This window comes from Oratosquilla oratoria, chromosome 4, assembly GCF_046742065.1.
Source record: "Oratosquilla oratoria isolate Oo_2021 chromosome 4, ASM4674206v1, whole genome shotgun sequence".
Lineage (NCBI taxonomy): Eukaryota > Metazoa > Arthropoda > Malacostraca > Stomatopoda > Squillidae > Oratosquilla > Oratosquilla oratoria.
The window spans coordinates 46510220-46534729 of NC_134780.1; the positions used below are offsets into that span (position 1 = coordinate 46510220).

Genomic DNA, 24510 nt, shown 5'->3' on the forward strand with positions numbered 1-24510 from the left:
TCATAAACTCTAATCCCTCCAAGACTGGAATATGTGTCAGTGATATGGTCCCTATAAAGAGTGAAAGATACAAGGAAGATTGAAATGATAACAGTGAAAGATCAAAGAGAAGTAGGTGAACTGATTACAATGTCTAGGTTGCAAAAGGGAGGAAGACTACATTGAGAAAAGAGATTTCTTGATTAGGGATGGGAGGTCTTCAAGAAGTCATAAAAGCAAATTGAGATAAAATACATCCCATATCTCTCTCTCTCAACCTGTCATACACCTTCAAATTCAAGAAGACCCAAAAGACATCCTTACCCTTTGCCCAAAAATTTCAGGTATATGTTACTACATAAACTCAATCTACACATCCACTTCCTCTCCTAAGCCCAATTTCCTTTTCCTCCAATTACTCCTTCCGTCTACTCCATATCCTTTCAATGAACACCATCCTATATGCCTTACCAACTACACTTAACAGACTGATCCCTCTAAAGTTACATTCATAATTATCCCTTTCCTCTTGTACAATGGAACTATACATACTTTCCTCCAGTCCACAAGTACACTTCCTTCTCTTAGGCACAAATTAAACAATCTTTCCAACCATTCAATAACTACTTCCTTCATTACACTCCATATGACAACCATCTAACCCAGGTATCATAACACATTTCACTTTGTTCACTGTTCTTCATATGTTCTCTTCTTCCATAGCCCTATCAATCATCTCTCCTATCACAATCTTTCACCTTCTATTTCCAGATACCACAATCAAACATCCCCTGCTATCCTCCTTTACATTCAACAATTTTGAAATAATCTACCCATTTTCCCCTTATCATCTCCACTTACATTAATATCTGTCCATCTGTACCTTTTATACATGCACCTTACTTACCATACTCCCAAACTCCAACTCACTTTACCCTTTCAGTTTCATTTCACTAAATGCAAACGCATCCAGCTTTCTTTTCAGAAATATAATGGCACTCTCCTCCCTTTTGCTCTTATCTATACCACATCCATGCATTTTCAATAACCCAATTACTAAAATTTTGGTTGGAGTCCCCCTCCAAGAATTTTTCATGCCTTGCTTTTGTGTAGGAGTAAAAGAGTAGGGGAACCTTAATCCCCTCACTCTTTCCCTTATAGCTTCTTCCTTAGACATGCACTGGAACATAGAAGCAGCATTCTTTTCCTCCACCACAGGTAAATACATACATACATATACCAAGGGCTTTTTCCCCCTTAAAGGTCAGATATCAACAGATATACCATTCACTAAAAATCATCGAAAAAGTACTTTTTAAAAGCATACAAATAGTTTTTACCTATTACAGAAGAATTTATTCAGAAAATTCACTTTTAATTGCGCCTCGCATACCACTTGTCCGAAGTCTAGATATTCAGAATAACAATATTGTTTGTTTGGCAACTGTGACGTCACGAACGCGGAATTCCCCGAACCTTTCCCGAAGCGCACGGGCGGAATGTTTCGAATAGCAGACGACACAATGAAATGAAGACAAAACTGTTTTTTTGCCAAATTTGATAAGATGTAGATGGTGGAATTATATAGAATACTGTCAGTATGTTTTTTTATGTACATTAAACTGTAAATACAAAAAGTTATGGAAGTCTTGATATCTGACCTTTAAAGGTCAGATATCAAGACTTCCATAACTTTTTGTATTTACAGTTTAATGTACATAAAAAAACATACTGACAGTATTCTATATAATTCCACCATCTACATCTTATCAAATTTGGCAAAAACTGGTTTTGTCTTCATTTCATTGCGTCGTCTGCTATTCGAAACATTCCGCCCGTGCGCTTCGGGAAAGGTTCGGGGAATTCCGCGTTCGTGACGTCACAGTTGCCAAACAAACAATATTGTTATTCTGAATATCTAGACTTCGGACAAGTGGTATGCGAGGCGCAATCAAAAGTGAATTTTCTGAATAAATTCTTCTGTAATAGGTAAAAACTTTATTTGTATGCTTTTAAAAAGTACTTTTTCAGGCAATACGATGATTTTTAGCGAATGGTATATCTGTTGATATCTGACCTTTAAAAGGGAAGTATAATTAAACAAATAAACAAGAATGAATAATGTTTCCTACACGATAAGAAAACAACACTTTCTGACCTTATCTCTGACAAAATTTTCATGAGCTTCCCTTCGGCGGGTAGTTGAGAGACCAGCATGATACATTGAACATTCAATTCCAGATGCTGCAATGCCAAAAATATACAATATATAAAGACTGCAGTGAGTGACACAACTCTTATACATGTGTCAACACTGGAAGCAAAATATATATCTGTTGGAGACAAAAGATAGGCCCCTACACAAGGTGGTCCTAAGGTATGAATATAGGAGAGATCATCTCCCTGGTGCTTGTCTCCAAAGCTTATCAACAACCTCATTCACACTCAGTCTCTCCTTTTGGCCCATAACTTTGGTTTCTATGAGCTTCCACCATTTTCACATCAACTTTTCACATAAGGAAAGCTGAACCACCAATTGCTTACTTCTTCCTGATGATATAGAAACAACCCTAAACTCAATTAACACAGACAGCAATACAAACTTCTAAAGAGATATATGAATGGATCTAAGGACTCTCGTGAACTGATATGGAACTACATGTTTCTGGTCAGATGAATCCCATTAACTGATTACTCTCTTTATTTTCTTCAAGACAACAAATAACCAAAGAAACCTGACACATGCCCGACCTTCATACCTCATCCCAAAAAAACACAAATATAAAAATGTATATATTGGTAAACATCCTAAAACCAAACCATTAAAAAAACCCTGTAATGGTGGCACATGTATAACAAATGTTGCATATTATATATTATATATATGTATGTATAAAATTACATAGAACCATGTAGCAAGTTCCCGCACAAACGTGCATCTGATGCTGTGAGGCATCAGTCTTTCCCTTGTCTTGAATGAGAGCACATGTTTGCTCTATCATTTTTCATGTTGTCAGTGTTAATATATTTATTCTGTACTTTTATTGTTCTTTAATTTAGCCACCATTATAATCCACCATCCTACAGACATACTTCTTTCCTTTCTCCCATATCTAAACTGAAGGAAGGATTAATTCTAGAATCAGAATTGAATTACATACATATACCAAAGGCTTTTTTCCCCTACACAGGGTGGTAGCCAAAAAGAAAAAGGCATAGAAACCACTCCCACCCATTCCATTTCCTATATTGAGTTGAAGTGCACTACACAATAAAAAAGAAATAAAAGATCAGTTTTACCCTTAAGATGATTGACAACCTCTTCAACTGCTTTCTTGGTTGGACAGTAAATGATTGTTGCGCCTTCAACCGAGTAACTACCATCTGTACTTTTTTCCAACAGAGGTAGAATATCTCCCAAAATACTGTTGCCTTTACTTCGAACTTCAAGGTAGAGATTTGGCCTATCAAAGCTTGTAATTGTTATGTCTGGATGCCTGAGAATATAACCAACTTTAAATTAAATTTCATGCAACCACCTAGGATGTACCTTGCATTAAAACACTTTCTTTTTATATCACAAAGGGAACATTATAAGCTGGAGCTGATTTACCTGAGTTTCAGACAAATACATATATCATTCTGAACTTGTGGAGTTGCTGTTGCTGTTAAAGCCATAATTGGTACTTGGGGGAATTCTTTTCTGATGGATCCTAGTCGTCTGAGACAATATGTATTAATTAGTAAAATCTATAACTGCAGCTACTAAAAAGTATCATTCACATTATTTAGGCTTGTAAACAAATCTCTGACAAACAAAAACTTCGTATTCAAATGTATATCCAAATCATTCCATATATATATATATATATATATATATTATATATATATATATATATATATATATATATATATATATATATACCGTATTTTTCGGACCATAAGGCGAGGGTAAAATCCTTAAAATCGGCCAAAATCAGGTGTGCGCCTTATCATGAGGTGCGCCTTATGTGTGGCTTCAGTGCAAAAAAATGCCTTAGACAGTGCCGTACTATTTTGACATGTTTCGTAGCTAGCCTGCCGACGGCGACAGTGCATAGGCCTAGCAAATGTTACAACCAAGTTATAACCAAGATGCATGTATCTTGACAAGAAAATTGCGAAAACTTCCACAGTTTTCGAGTCCATGCCACCGCATTCATTCACGCTATCATGGCTATGACATGATAGCGTCCACAACACAGACAGCCATTTTGCATCGGTCTAGTCTCGCTCCACTCCGACTGTAGTCATTTGGGTATTTTTTAGTTTCGACCATGGGCGCAATATAGCAATAAAAATTAATTATTGATTTTTTAAATTAAAATGTATCAACGTAATATGCAATTTTGTGGACGGAAATGAAAATAAAAAAATACCTTGCTACAAGCAAATATACTAATGTCGGTAGCATAGGATCGGGACGTCATCTTGTCTGTCAACTGACAGCCTCGGTACTTCCAACAGTACCTCGCCAGGTACATTTTCTTGAAGGAATGTTATGGAGTGGAGATACATGCATTCCTTCAAGCTGCAAGAACTTTGTATACCCCGCAAGCTAAGAGAGTGATTGAAAAGCCCGCCAACGTCTCTCACGACGACGACAACGAGGACGAGCCGGATGACATTTAATTTGCAGGTAATGATTTATTAAACACAGGTTAGGTTAGGTTAGACGAATTTATCATCCTTTCATTTCTTCATCGTCGGCATCTATCATAACAAACATGGCGTACCATTCGTCCGACACGACTTCGATACTTACGAAATCTGTTTAGCAGCTTTTTTGTATTTTATTTCCGCTCACAAAATTGCGTATTATGTTGATACATTATAATTTACAAAATTAATAATTAATTTTCTATTGCTATATTGTGCCCATGGTCGAAACTAAAAATTTACCACCATTTGTAATAAATCTTGTGTTTTGTGAATAGAGAATTCCGGGAATAAAACTGCTAATGTTGGTTTTATTCCCCACAATTCCCGTAACGTGTTTATGTTGTTTTTTAGGGGTATTGGCAGGGCAGACTGTCCATGGAGGTGGTCTGATTTCACTGACCAAAATAAAAATATATATAATTTATTTTTGTAATTTTGCTAAATCCCAACCGATTTTTCTCATTCAACAACGAAAATGTTCAGTTCTGAATGCACTCACATATACATGATTATCCGGTGAGGAGACCAGGTGCGCCTTATGTAAGGACGGGGAATAGCAAATTACGGGTGCGCCTTATGGTCCGAAAAATACGGTACACACACACACGTCAGAATTTTTTTCTTACCTGTATGAACTTCTGAAGTCATGTCCCCATTGACTAACACAATGGGCTTCATCTATTGCAAATAAAGATATGCCCACTTTCTGATTCAAGGTGTGAAGATGGGATATACAAGCTGCAAGGATGATTTTCTTGATCAATCACAATAATAAATACAATTTCAAATGAACTTCCCATGTTAACTACCCTGAAAATACATGTATTTAAGTGCAATACAAGTGCCATCACACATCTAAACAAATAAAAGTAAATCATCATTTTTATTGAATTAGAGCATAGGAAGCAAGTAAATGTCAGGTGGATGAAAAGTGTTACAAGAAATAGGTATCTAGGGGTGAACACAGAGTTTGTATGAAGGAGAATTTGTGCCCAAAGCACTGTATGGAGCAGAGTTGTGGAGTGTGAAAGTGGTTATTCCATCAATTTGTTGGGCCAGGTCTCTTGATATTTATAAACCTAGAACACCTGTGTGTGTGTGTGTGTGTGTGTGTATTTACCTAGTTGTATCTTACAGGAAGGCAAGCTATGCTTGTGGTGTTACGCCTTTGTATCTCTCAGTGTCTAGTTTGCTCTTAAATTCATGTATGATTTTTGCACACACTGTTTTGTCCAGTTTGTTGCAGATGTCCACCACTCTGTGTGGAAAACTGTTTTATTTTTTTCAGATCTCTTCTATAACAATCTTTTTTGAGATTTTTTCATGTCCTCTTGTGTTTCTCTTGTCCCAATTTAGTAAGTCCTCTCTATCAAGGACTTCCATGCCTTTCATGATTCTGTAGATGGTCAGTAAGTCACCTCTCTCTCTTCTTTGTTCCAAAGTCAGTAATTTCAATTTAGCCAGTCTCTCCTCATATGACAGGTTTGAAAGTGCTGGGGCCATTTTTGTGGTTGCTCTCTGGATTCTTTCAATTTTCTTTATATTCTTTTTGGTACTGGGTGACCATAGTGTTGCAGCATACTCCAGTCTAGGCCTTATTAGTGTGACTAATATTTTTTAACCATTTCTTCATCTAAATAGGTAAAAGCCACTTTTATTGATCTTTGCAAGTTATAGGATTCTCCAACAATTTTGTTTATTTGTTTATAAGGGAACAAGTCATTTGAAATAATTACTCCCAGGTTTTTTCAGATCCCACTTTCTTTACTTCCTTTGTGTGTGTGATTCACCATGGTCTTTGGATCATGTGTTGGACTCATGATCAACAGCTATTTCCCTCCCGGAATAGAGCTCAGAGCTCGTATATGACAGATCTATGGGTAATACAGTGACCTTACATGCACACATACCCCCAACTCCCCACCCACGAGAGTTGGATCAACAACCTGCAGCACAGCGATACTGAAATCATTTCAGCCCTTGGCGGGATTTGAACCCCAACCTCCGTAGTGGCAGCTGGGAACTCTATCAACTGTGCCACATGTGTGTGTGCTTGTGTGATTCACCATGGTCTTTGGATCATGTGTTGGACTCATGACTGACAGCTATTTCCCTCCTGGAAGAGAGCTCAGAGCTTATATATGACTGATCTATGGGTAATGCTGTGACCTTACACACACACACATCCCCAACTTCCTGCCCACAAGAGTTGGAGTAACAACCCACAGCACAACGATACTGAAATTATTTCAGCCCTGGGTGGGATTTGAATCTGGACTGCCATAGTGACAACTGGGAACTCCACCGCTGTGCCACAAGTTGTGTGTGTTTAATTTTTCAGTTGCCACTCATTCTATGAGGTGGCTTGGCAAGGAAAATCATACATATCTGACAGAATTTAAAAGTATTTGTGTATCAAATGCTATTGGTAAAAAGTTCACTTACTATCTACAAACTCTGGGGTAATGTAAACCACTCGATATTCACTCCTGAACATCTCTGAGTAAACTTGAGATTTATTTGTCTGTGCAGATCCTAAGAAACAAGCACCAATATTTGCAGCCTGAAATACAAAGTACTTTGATGGTTATGCTGTTCCTTTAAAATGTACATGTAAACATATATACATACATGTATGTACATTTTAAAGTAATTACTTTGGTTATGTAATTACATTAAAATGTACTTATAATAAATTGACCTTAAACATATCATATCCTTAAAATAAAACTATCATAGCTCTTTCTCTCCAGAAACATCCCCTATGTTGACTTGTTTTCTATAAAGATAATTATAAATTATAATAATTTTTTGGGAGCATATACAGCATGCAGCACCTACCCCTTGTGGGTGCATATTCATGACAAAAATAGGAAGGCATTTTCTGAAGTAAATTTATGTAGATAAAATGTATCTGGCAACCCCCTCCTGCCATGCAGGGCCAACAAAGTAGAACATGAGGGAGAACCCAGCCAGTTATGCCCACACTGCCATGGGAAGAGCATTTACAGGAAAACCCTCTCTTTGGGACCTTGCCTTTTCTTCACACTGGGTTTCTTTATTTCCCTAGGGTTCTGTATCATTACCATGGCCCCCTACAAAGAAACTAATTAAAGATATATTTGCCCAAGTCACTGGACTAAAGAAGGCAGGCCATGGAACTAAAGAAATCAGTGAACTGTTGAAGGTGGTCTAATTCAAAATCAGCATAGTGATAATCTATATAATAAATGTCCGGCCCATACAAAAAGCATCTTTATTCTAACAAAAGCAAGCATAAAAATTCTAGGTATAAGCAACAAGATGTTTATTGCTACAAACCTTGAGCGCAAGGACTTGGTCTTCCATCAGAGAAATTAAAGGGGAGACAACAACTGTAACACCCCCAGTAAACACTGCAGGGAACTGATAGCATAAACTCTTTCCATAGCCAGTTGCCATAATCACACAGTTATCATTTCCCTGAAATAAAAAATTAACAAAAATAAGTCCAAGACCTGGAACATGAAAAAATAGTATAATCACAGACTCTCCATGTAGTGTATATACAAATAGGTTCAACATATTAAGATAACAGTAGGTTCATTACAGCCTATTTTAGGGATTTTAGTGACATCCAGGCATATGAGTGTGGTCTGACAAAAAGAAGAGGAAAGTTGCATTGGCACAAAACAACAGAGTGGGGAGTACCCTTCTCATGGTAGAAAGCTTTTGCATTTTTTAAGCTTCAAATAGTGCAATCTGGTGCACATTGTTCAGGGACAGCATTCTTTGGTTCTGCCTTTTCTGCATGTGCATTAAAAAAAAAAAAGGTTTGGATTAAACAGGTAGTAGTCTGACCAGACAGTGAGAAAGTGTTCTTACATATGTGGAATTTCATGAAAACACAAAATTCACATGCCTAGTGACATCCCTACACTCGCAGCCTCTCCTACCCATTCCACTCCTTTCTATCACCCTTTTCTCCTCTCATCTTAACTTCATGAAAAGGAGAGATTTGAGGAGGCAGTAGAAAGGAGGGATAGTAGAAGCTAAGTGATCAACATTCCATTTTAAGAGGAGAATAACCTCCAGTCATTAAAGAATGTTATGACTCCAGTCCCTTTACACTTAATTCATGTAGCATTCTCTAATGTCTATATCTATGTACCAAGAGCTTTTTCCCCTTTATATGGGAGGTAGCTAAGTCAAAGGCACCTACTTTCACCCATTCCACTCCCATCCACCACCCTTTCCTCCCTCTAATCTTAGCTCCTCATGGATGATGGATTGTCCCTGTATCCCACCCACTGCCCTGGGTCAAAAGTAATGTAGCAGGACAGAGTACATTCACTGCAAGGCTGCTTCACTTAATTGGCTTTAGGTCTTTGGGGTCAAATGTGGCAGGAAAGGGAGGAGCAGAGGTGGAGGTAAATTGTAGATTGAGATAAGCAAGTAAATGCCTTGGGGGATTAAAATAGTCTTATGAGAAATAGGCATCTAAAAGTGGATGCAAAGAGGAGATTGTACAAAGGGGTGATTGTGCTAATGGCATTGTATGGGGCAGAGACTTAGAATTTAAGAGAGGTAGAGAGGAAAAGTTTATATCTGAGATGAAACGTCTGAGAAGTATAGTAGGGGCTACTAGGTTGGATTGAGTGAGAAATGAGGACATGTGGAGGAGAGTGGGAATGAAAAAGGAGATGGCAGAGAGGGCTGATGAAAGATTATTGGGATGGTTTGGACACATGGAAAGTACAAGTAATGAAAGATTAGTAAAAGAGGTGTGGTAGGCAGAGGTGGAGGAAGTGAATTTGAGGGGATGACTGAGGATGAGATGGATGGACAGGGTGAAGGGGGCATTGAGAAAGAGGGGAATGTCTGTTGAGCAAGGGAGAAGGTACGAGATAGGGATGAGTGGAGGGTGACTTTGTATACATGATACTGTTATGCAAGGAAGGAAAGGGTGGGGGATGGGGTGCTATGTGTAAATGATATTTTGACACAGCCAGAAGGGATTCCTCCCTGTCTTCTCTTGTTCTGCATGAGGGGACCAGAGGGGTGGGGGTGTAGTGCTGATTATGTGAAGCAGCCTTGCTGTGGATGTACTGTGTCTTGCTACATTGCTTCTGACCCAGGGCAGTGGGCGGGATACAGGGATGACCTGTCATCCATGAGGAGCTATGATGATAGGGGGGAAAGGGTAGTGGAAATGGAATGGGTGGGAATAGGTACATACCTTAGACTTGGCTACTTCCCTTATAAGGGAGAAAAGCTCTTGGTATATAGATAAATAGATCTTTTGTTTTGCTTCTCTTCTTTCTTCTTTATACCTCTCATATTTTTCTCTCATCCTACTTTGCAACCAGTCCCTGAATGCTCTCTTCTACTACCTTCTTCACTTCATCATCCCACTACTCACTACCCTTCCTTCTATAACCTTCCATCCTCCTTGTTCCACATGCCAGCTTTGCACAACTTGTCACTCCCTCCTTGAAACACCACCATTCCTCTTCCACACCTACTTCCACTCTATCCTTCACCACCTTCCATACTTCTCTCTGCTTCTCTTTGCACTTCTGATTCTTTTCCTTCTCATGACTGGAGACTAATCTCCACTCAAAATAGAATGCTGATTACTTTAACTCTCTTTTATTACTTCTATGACTCCACCTATTTGTGTAATATTGTCCCCAAGGACAGGAGTGACGGTTATTGTTGACAAAATACCAAATACTATAAGTAACTAACTTGGTAGTACTACTAATGACTAATAATTCAATAATTTCTGAGACTTTTACACATTAGATGAGGCTACCATATACAAACTAGTAACAAATTATATAAAGCTAGCACTGTACCTAATTTGAATTCACTATATAATCTAATCCCTCTACAAGTGTATATTACTGGTACTGGCACTGCCCACCATAGTTAACAAATCAGTGCTATTAGTCAACATCACTGAATCACTGTCAACCAAAATCCTCTAACTCAGTCATCCTCCTCTAGTATGCTCAATTAAGCCAAAACCATTTTGAACAGGTCCATGTTCCCCTTCATAAGACTGAGATGTCTGAAGTTCTTGGAAGATGATGCACACACCCTAATGCTGCCTAATTACTAGTGGTAGTACTAGAGGGTTCGGTCATGCAGGAAAATTGTAAATAGATTTGCATTTGCAGCCTTTCTCCTGCAAATGTAAATCTGCAAACAAAACCATACTTCTGAAGCTGTGCAATTTTTGGTTTACAGAAGTACAGTACTTGCAGGACTGCCCAGGAGCAATTCAAAGATGAGAGACAATATAAATAATTCTCACAAAGTACAAATAACATATCTGCCACAATTTCAGTAAAAAATAGCTCATAAAAAAAGAAGGGAAAAAAAAAAAATCTTACTTTCAACACCGAGTTGATAATTTTCCACTGCATAGGCCTAAACTTGGCATGACCAAAGTGGGCATGCAGCACCTCCAGATGCTCATGACCTGGCTCAGGCACTCCAGCCATTTGAGCCTCGTCAGTTTCTTCTCCATGTCGCTGAAATAAAACAAAAGATTGTCTAAATAATTAATTCAAGATGAGTGTTTTCTTAGTTCTTTCAGTTACAAGTGAATTACATTATAAGTTGTACAAATGTTGGGATCAATATTAAAAAATTTACAAAAAATTTTTGATGAAGATTGAGAGAAGCGAGTAAATGCCTTGGTGGATTAAAAAGTGTAATGAGGAATAGACATTTGGGAATGGATGCTAAAAGGAGACTGTATGAAGGAGTGATTGTGCCAACATCACTGTATGGGGCAGAAACATGGAACATGAGAGAGGAAGAGAGGAGTTTGAATGTGTTTGAGATGAGGTGTCTGAGAAGTATGATGGGGGTTACTAGGCTGGATAAAGTGAGAAATGAGAAGGTGAGAAGGAGAACAAGGGTGGCAAGGGAGTTGGGAGATATGGTGGATGAAAGAGTATTGGGATGGTTTGGACACATGGAAAGAATGAGTGAAGAAAGACTAGTAAAAGAGGTATGGAAGGCAGATGTAGAGAGAGTGAACATGAGGGGATGTCCTAGGATGAGGTGGATGGATGGGGTGAAGGGGGCTTTGGGGAAGAGGGGAATGTCTGTTGAGGAAGGACGGGAGAGGACAGAGGACAGGGGTGAATGGAGAATGGTTGTATATGGATGATGTTGTGATGCATGAGGTGGAATGGGTGGGGGGATGGGGGGTGAGGTAGTATGTGTGAGCAAAATTTGACGCAGCCCGAAGGGATTTCTCCCCGTCTTCTCCTTTTATGCATGGGGGGACAGAGGGGGGGGGGTCGCCGATTTAATGAAGCGGCCTTGCTGTGGATGTGCTGTGTCTTACAACACTGCTTCTGACCCAGGGCAGTGAACAAGGTGCAGGGATGACCCGTCATCCAGGAGGTGCTAAGATAAGAGGGTGGATGGAGGGGTGTGGAGTGTATTCAGGGATGGAATGGGTGGGAATGATTTTATGACTTTTCCTTTTTGGCTACCTCCCTTGTAAAGGGGAAAAAGCCTTGGTATATGTATGTATGTATTATGATGAAAAATGAAGACAGAGTGACTACTGTGAGACCCCAATCATTGTACAAAAAAGGTCAACTTATACCTGAAACATGTACTTTATTTATCAAAAATCAATCATGTCATCTATTTAGTCAGTCTTTATATATATATACATATAAAAGTACATTCATATATCAATCAATCTGTTGTCTTAGTTATATTTTCCAGGAAACCCATAGTCCAAAGAAACTGCGCACAACCATGGTCACTGGGTCAGTCTAAGTCAGTGAAAAAAATATGTTAATGTCTGAAAAAAAAGTGTGAGACAGTGTAGTATAATGCATTGTGTATTCCTGTATACTATGATTAGGTAACATTAGGTAAATACATGAAATGGAATGGGTGGGAGTGGATTTTATGCCTTTGTTTTTTGGCAATCTCCCTTGTATGGAGGAAAAAGCCTTTGGTATATGTATGTAAATACATACAGGAATGGAGTGGTGTTCCTGGGATCCCATCTCTGTCTTCACTTAACAAACTTTGCTTTAAATTTGTTTACATTGTTGGTCTGGACAGTGTATTTACCTAGTTGTATTATACGGGAAGGAAGCTATGCTTGTGGTGACCCGTCTTACTATATCTCAGCATTAAGTTTTTTCTTAAAATCTTGAATATTGTTTGCACACACTGTTTCTTTGTCTAATTTGTTCCAAGTATCTATCACTCTGTGTGGGAAGCTATTTTTTTCAGATCTTATCTGTAATTATCTTTTTTTAGTTTCTTTCCATGTCCTCTTGCTTTTCCATTGTCCCATTTCAATAAATCATTCCTATCTAAGATTTCCATTCCCTTCATAATTCTATAGATAGTTAGTAGGTCTCCTCTTTCCCTTCTTTGTACCAGAGTTGGTAATTCTAATTTGGACAGTCTTTGTTCATATGTAATTTTGGAAAGAGTTGGTGTCAGTTTTGTTGTTGCTCTTTGTATTCTTTCTAATTTTCTTATGTTGTTTTTGGTACTGGATGTCCATGGTGTTGCTGCGTACTTGAGTTTTGGTCTTATTAGTGTAGTTAATTTTTTTTTATCATTTCCTTGTCCAAATAGGCAAATACCACTTTTATTGACCTCTGACTATTTTATTAATATGCTTATCCGGTGTCAAGTCTTTGCTGATCATCACTCCAAGGTCTTTTTCTGAGTTTACTTTTTTTACCTCTTCTTCACCAATTTTATAATCTCTCGATATTCTGTTTTTACTTTTTCCAAATTCCATTATACTACATTTCTTGATATTGAATTTCACTTCCCACTTTCGAGTCCATTTCCAGAACTTGTCCAAGTCTTGTTGTAATGAGTTGCAATCCTCCTCAGTTTTTACTTTGTGTGTGTATGTGTGCCAGTGTGTATATTTACCTAATTGTAGTACAGCACTACCTCTCATTAATGAATGTTTATTAGCTGTGTTTTCGGTGTTTTTGGTGCTGTTGTTTATTGCTGTGCAATCACTATGCCACCCAAAAAAACACTCCAAATCAACAGATCATATACTTCAACGGACACCGTTACCCCCCTTTTAGTCCGTTAATGAGAGGTAGTACTGTATACAGGAAAGGGACAACACTTGTTGGGTCTTGTCTCCTATTCTCTAATTTTCTAACATAGACTCAAATTCATATATGGTTCCATCTTAATCTATATCTTTGATTTCCAATTATCATATTTAGATTTGAACTCATATATTGTTTGAACTTGGGCTATATCTCCTAAGCTGTTCCACATATATATACATCTATATGGAAAACTGTATTTCTTCACATCTTTTCGACATATGGTCTTAATTTACTTCCACGACCTCTTAAAGCCATCCCATCTTTAATCAGGAGATCTCTTCTATCAATGCAATCTATCCCCTGTGACATGAACACTGTAATCATGTCACCTATTTCTCTTCGAACTTTCAAAGTTGGTAGATCCCTCATATGGTTCATCTGCCAGACTGGGGACCAGTTTGATTGCTACCCTTCATATTCTCTCAATCTTACTTATATCCTTCACTATGTGTGGGGATCATACCACTAATACATATTCCACCCTTAGATAGATCAGGATTTCAGTGAGTTTTTTTCAATATTTCTTCATCCATATTGTGAAAAGCCAACTTAATCTACTGCAGTTTTCCATACATCTCTCCCACAATTCTGCTGATATGTCTGTCAGGTAATAGGTTGTCTTTTATCAACACTCCCAAGTATTTCTCCTGGTTTTTGTAATGGGTTCACTTCCCAAAGAATAGTTTGAGGATGGCCCTTTGCAGCTATTGTCCATTCCCAGTACTTTTCATTTTTTGGCATTGAAATTCATCACCAATTCTTGGCTCCCTGCAAAAATGTTGTCAAGATATTTTTGCAATAACCAACAGTCCTCCCCATTTTCCACTCTTCTCATGGTTTTTGCATCATCAGCAAACATGTTAGTACAGCTTGTTGTATCTTCCATCATGTCATTGATATAGAAGATACATTATTGGAGCAAGCACTGAACCTTGTGGAACTCCACTCATTACTGCTCTCCATCTTGATATCTCATCCTTTACTACTGTCCTCATGTACCTTCCCTTTACATATATACATATACCAGTGTCTTTTTCCCCCTACACAGGTGGTAGCCAAAAAGAAAAAGGCATAGAAACCACTCCCACCCATTCCATTTCCTAAATATTCCACTCCCCTCCACCCTCCTCCCTCCCTATCTTGGGACCTCCTGGATGAGAAGAAAATTTATCCATTTGAGTAGTTAACCTTGTCCTCAATATGCTCCAATTTCCACATGAGTTGACTATGAGATACTTTATCTAAAGCTTTCTCTAGGTCTAGCTACACACAGTCCACCCACCCTTCTCTCTCTTGTAGCACATCAATCACTCTTGAGTAAAACCTTAACCTCTTCCATACGATAACGCCTACGTAGACGTCATGAGTGGGTATACAAAGATCCCAGTGTCAGCATCTTGATTATATTCATTTTGTAGTTGTAGCCAAGTGACCCCCAAATTCTGTAAACTGGCTTGATCACATTTTCTGTGTTTATTATTACTCAGTGGAAGAGAATGAGTAATACAGGAATGACTTTATATTTTATATTGCAAGTATTGTGATGCATCAGTCCCCATACCTCAGGCATCTGATGCTGCGTGCAAGAATTTGACTTGTATTGAAGAGGTTCAATGGTTTGAGACACATAACCATCCTGATCTGAAGCCAAATTCATCTCCTCAAGATATTTAGTCTATTGATCTTTCACAATCCTTTCACATAATTTCACTACAGTATTGTGCTGGTCAGTCATACTGGACTATAATTTAGTGGTGTCTCCTTACTTCCACTTTTGTGAATTGGTACCACATTAACCCTTTTCCAATCAAGCAGCACTATGCCATCTTTTGTCTGCCTGTTGTCCCTTACATTCTTTAACCACTTCAATACGGGACTTAAATCTCGCGGGCAGCAACCAATGCCAGACGTATGACGTAACGAAATAATATTCGCATCATAAAATATAGTCGCCGCTTATATCGATCGTTCTCTCTTTCACCCGCGAATTTTGAAAACCACAGAGAATGGGATTCAGGTCGCATTTGGGAGAATGTAAAAACACAGGGGCGACTACAATAAATATAATCAAGACGCCGATATGGCAGCGTCGCGAATACACTTGCTCCTCATGACGCCTACGTGTGCGGCACCGTATGGAAGGGGTTAAGTATTTAGTATGTGATTTCCTCAGGTCCTGATGCTTTCATCATATCTAATGCTCACAAAAGATTGAGCACTTCCTTTACTACCCTGTTTCTCAATTTACCATTAATAAACCTGTAAAACTTGTGTGTGTGTGTATGTGATTCACCATGGTCTTTGGATCATGTGTTGGACTTGTGGTCAACAACCATTTCCCTCCTGGAAGAGAGCTCAGAACTCGTATATGACTGATCTATGGATAATGCTGTGACCTTACATGCACCCACACCCCAAACTCCCCACCCACGAGAGTTGGAGTAACAGCCTGCAGTGCAGCAATACTGAAATTATTTCAACCCTGGGCATGATTCAAACCCGGATCTCCGTAGTGGCAGCTGGGAACTCTACCAACTGTGCCACGAGATGTGTGTATGTGTGCAAAGTATATTTAACATATTTCTATTGCTGCATTAAAACTTACTTCTTCAAGTTTCCCTTCATCAATGTTTTCAAAGCAGTCATCATCTGGAAAATCATCATCTGGAAATTCATCATCAGGAAAATCATCATCAGGAAAATGATCATCAGGAAAATCATCATCTTGTATATCATCATCTACAAATGCTGCCAGAGCATCTGCCACTTCTTTGTCCATATCACTGGCATCTGCCATCTTGTATGTGAAGCTCCCTTTTCTCTGGAATACACAAAAATGACATAATTGGTTCAGTTCTTATATAACATAAATTATAAAAGGGTACAGGAAACTTTATTTATATATATATATATATATATACATTCTAATAAGAAACACTTGTATGCTTAGTTTAAGTATGCATCTTTATTGCAAGGTATATATATATATATATATATACATATATATATATATATATATACATATATATATATATACATATATATATATATATATATATATATATATATATATATTTATCTATCTATATACCAATAGGTATATAGATAGTCACTGATTTTCAACCTAGATGATAATGAAAATAAAACAGCTACATTCACAAGTCATATTTAATTTCTTTGTACTGCCTATGGTTTCCCATTGTCTTGGAGATCTTATTTTAACTCTCCTTGACACAAAGAAAATATACAAGTTACTGCCCATTCACAAGTAGGAAGTCAACTACCTAAATCTGTATGACAGGCAGTGAAATAGCACTGATCTAAAATCACTGTTATGAAAATAACACCATCCTTTTCTATGTACCTAGTAATAAATTTCTGAGCCAAAGACAACATGAAGCAAATATGAAGCAGCCAGCAGTTGTGTAAACATACCCATGGGTACGGGTACTCCTGAAGTATGATCTCCCTGGAAGGCCCCACCCATTCCCAGTACTAAATATGGTAAAATTTATTATTTACAATCTATTCTCACACCAAGCATTCAAATTACCTAAGTCTGAGTATACAAGGTGCTGTAGGTAATTTATTTTCCTATGTTGTGTGTGTGAAGGGGTAAATAATTATATAATGTTTACTATTTCTGGATGGGAAAATTATATACTTCACACACACACTATGAACAGGACATGAGTTGTCTCATTATTTATAGAATATAAAAATAAGAGCTGAGTGCAATTTTCAGACATATTCCTGTCCTCAGTTCTTGGAATTCATGAAAATTAACAATTTAAGGAACACTAGACTGGTGACTAGTTTAGGCGCGAATTGATAACGATAACTTGTCACCCACATTCATTTCACATAATCTATTTGAACTGGTTTCATTTTACACATCTAATACACACTGATAAGAATCACAGCAAGAGAAATTACATATAATATCTATATTATAAATATAATATACTCAAAGACTTGACAGTATGTATATAGACTAATAGAGCTTTTATATTTTTATATAATTTCATGTCAACTTCCTACCATTCAAATACAAACAGAAGTGAAGAACATTTCCACGAAATATCTGCTTTAGTTTGCAGAATATCTTATTTGACTCAAAAACAAATCGAGAACATACGCTTAATTCACTCTTCGAACACTACGCAACTACGACCATAAACATTCGTTTGAGCTTGTTTTTGTTTACATAACTGAAGATGTGATAGTATCGTATTAAAAAAATAAACTGTTTAGTGTTAACTATTGTACTCAATCGCTCGTGTATACCAGCTTGTCTTTATTCTATTATGAATATTCACACAACGTGATAAACTTATGTGTACAAAAATCAAGAAACAAAATACAAAAGAAAAATGCAGATCAAATGTGGACCCCCCCCTGCTGATCCGTAATGTTCCGCAATCGTTCTCCGCCGTCACTCAGACACACGCTGTACCTGAAGTCATAGTTACGTTTTTAATCAACTAACCTAGCAATTGAATACTAGAAATACGTTGCCATGACCTTAGTGATAGCGCGGAGCGCTTCGGAACTATGTCGATCGGTGTGTGGGTGGGGTGGAGAGAGATTGTACAATTGATCCAAAAACAGATGAAAATCGATGTGAACAAATTGTATAGACACGATAAAGGAAACATGGACTGGAGGTGAAGCTTTTATTCCTGACGTTTCGTCTAACGACTTTCTCAAAGGAATGAGCATACTAGATACATACAGAGTTTATAAACACGCCATATGGCTCAAGGGGGTGTGCGAGCGTATAGCGCTGTGTTCTGATTGGCCCGCTGAGACAGCCAATCACGAAGCGCTATATTCGCTGAAGATTTGGCCCAGGTGAAGCTCCCAGCCTTATTGTTGATATTCGGACGAGTGGTGATGTACGCAGCTTCTATAGATTTTCTGGTCTTTTTATCCATACCTTCGTGTAGAATCTCGGCTCGGCGCCTCCCACAATGGAACCGAGCCGAGACTCTACACGAAGGTATGGATAAAAAGACCAGAAAATCTATAGAAGCTGCGTACATCACCACTCGTCCGAATATCAACAATAAGGCTGGGAGCTTCACCTGGGCCAAATCTTCAGCGAATATAGCGCTTCGTGATTGGCTGTCTCAGCGGGCCAATCAGAACACAGCGCTATACGCTCGCACACCCCCTTGAGCCATATGGCGTGTTTATAAACTCTGTATGTATCTAGTATGCTCATTCCTTTGAGAAAGTCGTTAGACGAAACGTCAGGAATAAAAGCTTCACCTCCAGTCCATATTTCCTTTACCGTGTCTATACAACAGATCCAAAAACACTCATGCGAGACAATGCAAGAATAAATGCTCAGTTTCAGTTTCTACCTATATACAAAAAAAAAAAGCCTCTTCCCTCTGACAAGGATGGTAGTTTAGTTTTTATTTTGCAATAGGATACACAAAAAAGCCTTTGGAACTTATTTCCATTGTGGTCCTCTGGAACAAAGAATCCAGATACATTTAAACAAGAAGTACCTTACCTTGTGTTACCTTGTGTACATCTCGGCGAACTCGCCTAAGCTAGAGGAGCTGCCAGTGTTTCCTCCCAGTTAGTGTTGCCTCCAGTGAAGTGGTATACGATGTACAGTACCGGCTTGTTGTTGAGGGTCTACGTGTTACTATAGGATAGTATGGGAGGTGTGCATGCCCATAGGCAGAACTTATGACTTGGGGGAGGGGGTGAACGTAATTACCTAATTAATCTTGTATACCACTTATGGAAACAGTAACACATCAGTGTTGTAACAACACTGTAGAACCATCAGGCACTAACTAACTATGGTTATCTTATCAGACAGGGCCAACAGTGCATTGAACATCGTGTACGGATCACGCAGTACAGGCCTATGCAGGTGGCACCAAGTTGCAAGATAATAGATTAAGAACATATGTTTGCAGCAAAGAATATTCTCGAAATCCAATAGTTTTCACCGAGCTAGAAACTAACTTGCATTTTTATTCCGACAATCAATATATATGAAAAATTACTGAAGAATGCAAACATATGAGCTTGAGAGTCGGGGGTGGGGGGGCAAAGCCCCTCAATAGTCCACCCCCCTTGTGGCTAATGGCTTGGAGGTGTGTCTTCAGTTTCTTGTAGGAAGACACTGTCTCTTGGAAGGTAGTTAAGGAAGACTATTGAGGAGCTTGGAGAAAGCTCTGATTGACGAGTTTGTTCGGAGTGATATGGTACTCCTGTTGTTGTAGAAAAATAGCAGTTCCCAACAAGTCTATCGAAATAAACACCGCAAGTGAGGACGGAGCCTTTATTGTATTAGTACGACATTTCGCTTATTAATACAGCTTTTTCAGATACTTCGTCACCAAACAAAACCGATGCCCTCAGTGATTCCATCTACCCAGAGGACAACCCCCCTCCACCCAGGTCAAACTACCCCTTCCAAACATCTCCGCCACTTCATTCCTGGATGGAGCCAAATTTCTTTACCAAATTAGGGGTACTACCGAGTACCGATGCATCCCGGCGACATCACCAATACCGCCATGACCACAGCGGATAAAGGGGACCACCTAGGATGCGTTGTTATACGTGTGGGCGCCCCGGGTACCTCGTGAGGGATTGTAGAGAGACGGATCCTGTATGTTACGAATGCAGAGAACCTGGACATATCGCTCGACAATACGAACAGGGAAACGGACAAAGGGTGGCTGCTGTGCGAGCTGCCGCCCAGTCAATGTAAGGGCGCTCTCCAACTGTATGCCGATTGTAGATGTCTGGTTGAGAGGAAGATGTGCAAGAGCACTAGTAGATTCCAGCTGTTCAACCACGATTGTAACGGCCGAGCTGATTAAAGAAATTCAGACAGGGAGATATGGCCCTGATCACAGTTGACGGGAAACAAAGTGCGAGGGCGACCAGGAGGTTGAATTGACGGTGGAGGGCATTCCAATACGACTAAGAGTGCTTGTTATTAGAATGGTCATAGAGGGAATTGAAATGGTGCTGGGAATGGATGCAGTTACACAGCTCGAAGAAGTCACGCCTGTCGCCGGACAAGTGAGGGTTGGAGCGGGACGTGACTCGAGCACGGAATGGAGAAGGAGGAGCCGTCAGAGGCTGGAAATAGAAGTAGGAATGACAATGATGGCCGCTCAACCTTGACGAGAAGGCGGCACCTTGTACATTTGAGGACAAAGACTTCCTGGCGAAATTTGATGGCCAGAAGTGAGAGGTAGAGTGGTATCTCAAAGGAGGCTCGCCTATATTGAAGAACAAAGGAGGCTGCTGGGAATAGACTCTCGGAAAGGGGGTGAAGGATGACTTTGAGGTACCACTCTACCTCCCACTTATGGCCATCTAATTTCGCCGGGAAGTCTTCGTCCTCAATTGTACAAGGTGCTGCCTTCTAGTCAACGTCGGGCTTCGTGGCGACCCTGCCCTTCAGTGAAAAAACAAAAAGCACAAACCTACTAGAGTAGGATTGATAGGTGATATAAGTGAAAGAGAAATTAATGAGAAAAGTCTTCGTTAGAGATGTTAGCAAAAAAAAAAAAAAAAAAAAAAACGAAAAAGAAGAGCCAGGAAATAACGCGGATATGGTAAATGATACGTCGTTTCATGAACGCATGTCTACCATCTTTTTTTTATGTCTAGGGATTGTACTAAATGCCATATATGTGTCTATTGCCAACTTCTTTCTCAATCCCTCTAGTACTTTTTGAGTGATGTTTATGAGTAGCATGCTAGTGGCGTTCCTCAATGTATCCATGTTGATTGGGGGAGGGAGGCTGTTAGTTGTTTTCTTTCTGTGATCTGACTATCCATCAATTTGGCTGAAAAATAGGGAGAATGGTTTATAGCAGCACTCCAACATTTCTTGACTTTAGCATCCCCAGTATTCCATTCATGGTAGTCTAGGACTCCCTAGTATATAATTGGTTGAGAACGCAGCTCTTATCTCACATCTACACAGTCAAGCACTGTTCGTCAGTCATGAGGGCTTTGCCCATCTATGGGCACCTTTACTGGCCAAACCATCAAACTGCCTGTTCCCAGTGCTATTAGAGAGCAGAAGTGGGCGGAAGTTTGACATCACTGACAAACGCACTAGGTAAGGTGTAGGCAGACCAACTCAGTACTGAGTTAGTAGGACATGATGTCCACACCAAATACATACTGGTCTCAACAAGACAGAGTAACATTAATTGACCTGTATAGAGCACACCATGGTGATCGTACTGCACTAGACCACTCGCCCACAATCCCTGCTTATGGCTGACTAACCACCATAGTCAACCATGTGGACACCTTTGCAGGCATATGGCATAGTCTGGAGACACTGCCTGGCTAGGGCACAGTGCAATTGTGTGGACATGGCATTACAATACTACAATTAAAGAGCAGCCTTTTCAAGTACCCAACCAAAACTGATTTCAGCTATACCTCGTGTGCTAGCACTTCAGGTCTATTGCATGCCAGGTTTTTGACTAGTTGGTTTGTTTTTACAATGAGAATTATTGTATGTACGAGTACAGTATATGCTCTAGTCAAAATTGTAGGAATTTTGTGCTTCCAGGATGGCTAGCTACCTCCCTTATATGGGGGATAGAGGCCTATGGTCTATATATATATAAGTGATTGGTATTTCTTACGGCTTTTACTGCTATTGGGCCTAGGTGGTTTAGATGAAAGTTTGATACCATGTATGGGTTTTCAGCATGAGAGTATTCTTTTTATTTTCTATACATTTGTTAGAAAAGGAAAGGGTGACATTTGTGTCTGGTCTTATCTTCTATACATTTTCTATTCCTCCTATTTTCTGGAAATGTTTGAAACTTGTATCAAAGAAATGCTTGTCAATTATGTTGCTCTGCTGTTTTGGAGAAAAGATTGTCCTTAGAGTTGCTCCCACTACTTTTTTTTATTTTTTTAGATGTTTGTTGTTTACACATCTATATTTTTTGTGGATTTTCTTTTCTTTTTGTTGTTTTTATTTAGCTCCTGAAGTTTTCCTTTTTTTCCCCATTTATCTGGGTTCCAGTTTACTTGTTTGTTTATTCATTTATCTTTGTTATGAGGGTGTATATTAAGTGTATAGTTGTTGCAGTTGTCACTCCTAGACCAACGTTTCTCAACTAAGGTTCCGCAAAAGGTCCCTATGGGTTCCATGAGAACAAGTGAGATAAGCTAATGCACTTTTGATTTTTTATCTGATTTCATATATGTAATATAATTAAACACGCACAACATATTCTTGGTTATTGTAATAATGTAATATAGACATCATCCTATCTAACCTATTATTATGATGAAAATAAAATGAGAAAGATATGGTATATGCATTTTTTTTTTGCGCAGGTTCCTTGAGACATGCAATTTATTTTGAATATTTCACAAGGGTAAAAAGGTTGAGAAATGCTGCCCTAAACCATCTGGCTGAGTAGTTCTGTCTCCCTAAGGAATGCCATGACTGAAACAAGGCTTTCCCACAAATCCTTTATAGTGTATATTGTGTTGTTGGCATGTGTGATTGTGTACAATGCAGTCTTCCATAATGTGTTTTATAGTATGGGGTGGAGTGCTGCATCCTAGGCAGTTATTTGTATTGCTGTCATCCAGCTTCTTCTGGTAGCTTAGATGGGCTGGATAGTGCCTGCATTGCAGTCTGGTCAGGTGGACTCTGTCCTTCTATGGGAGAGAGGATTCAGATGGATGAACATCAGGGGGTCTGGCATGCAGAAATGTGTTGTCTTTCAGTTTGTTGATGGATCAGTGAGTGATATGATTATGAGTATGTTTCAGGAGGCTGGTGGCACCAACTCTATGCAGGTGGCACCAATCCCAGAGTGTATAGTTCATTTCTGGTATATAGTTGGGGTCCCTTTTTTCTGGAATACATTTTTCTAGGAATGTATTTCTTGGTGTATGATGTTTGTGATCTCCTCTATTGTCTTGTTAATGTGTGGATATTGGGTTGTTGTGAAGTTCAATTTTTTCTATTTCTTCCATGTAGTCTTGCCATTCAGTTTTCCTGTAGTTTGTGTTTTTTTTTATACATGCTTGATTTTAACATATGATCTTTGTAGATAAGTGATATGGAGGAGATAATGGATGGTTCTCCGTGTTGTTGTGGTTGGAGTGAAGGCAAGCACATTGTTATGTCTGGGGATGTGTGTAGCCTGTCTAAGGCAATGCTGCTGGAAAGGAGGATGCAAAATCAAGAAACATCAATTGTGATGACCGTGTGTATAAGTCCTTATGTTCCTCACTTCCAACCAGGGGCTGCTGCCTAGTCTCCTGACCAGGTTCAGGAATTCAATAGATACATACATATACCAAAGGCTTTTTCCCCCTTACACAGGGGGTAGCCAAAAAGAAAAATGCATATAAACCACTCCCACCCATTCCATTTCCTATATATTTCACTCCCCTCCACCCTCCCTCTTATCTTGGCACCTCATCAATAGATAGGTGAGAATAATAACTCTTTTGGCCACTTCATCCCTTAATCCATTCACAACCTCTTCATTCACTTGATCTTTCTATCAACCTCATTCTATCTGCTTTTTCTTTCTACCCATACCACCTCATCGCTATTTGATCTACCCTGAAAGCAATTGCCATCCATATTCATTGCCTTACTTCCACACTTCTCAATCCATTGTTGTGAAACTTAGCATTCTCAACACCTATCTCAAAAACA

General features: G+C 39.0%; 1 protein-coding gene across 2 annotated transcripts in view; it reads right to left on the reverse strand.

The window, feature by feature from the left end:
- The window catches only part of LOC143024853 (ATP-dependent DNA helicase RecQ-like), a 38092-nt gene extending 20093 nt beyond the window's left edge, over nt 1-17999 (reverse strand). The window contains exons 1-9 of one of the 2 annotated variants that reach the window (XM_076184149.1): nt 17844-17999; nt 16408-16623; nt 11061-11201; nt 8002-8142; nt 7126-7243; nt 5307-5418; nt 3593-3700; nt 3280-3476; nt 2138-2223 (exon numbers count right to left, since the gene is read on the reverse strand). In XM_076184149.1, the coding sequence (XP_076040264.1) occupies nt 2138-2223; nt 3280-3476; nt 3593-3700; nt 5307-5418; nt 7126-7243; nt 8002-8142; nt 11061-11201; nt 16408-16623; nt 17844-17846 (1122 nt within the window). In that variant the 5' untranslated portion in view covers nt 17847-17999. The remainder of the gene's footprint in view (nt 1-2137; nt 2224-3279; nt 3477-3592; nt 3701-5306; nt 5419-7125; nt 7244-8001; nt 8143-11060; nt 11202-16407; nt 16624-17843) is intronic. The other variant, XM_076184150.1, reaches the window with a different exon arrangement.
- Between the last annotated feature and the right edge of the window lie 6511 nt (nt 18000-24510).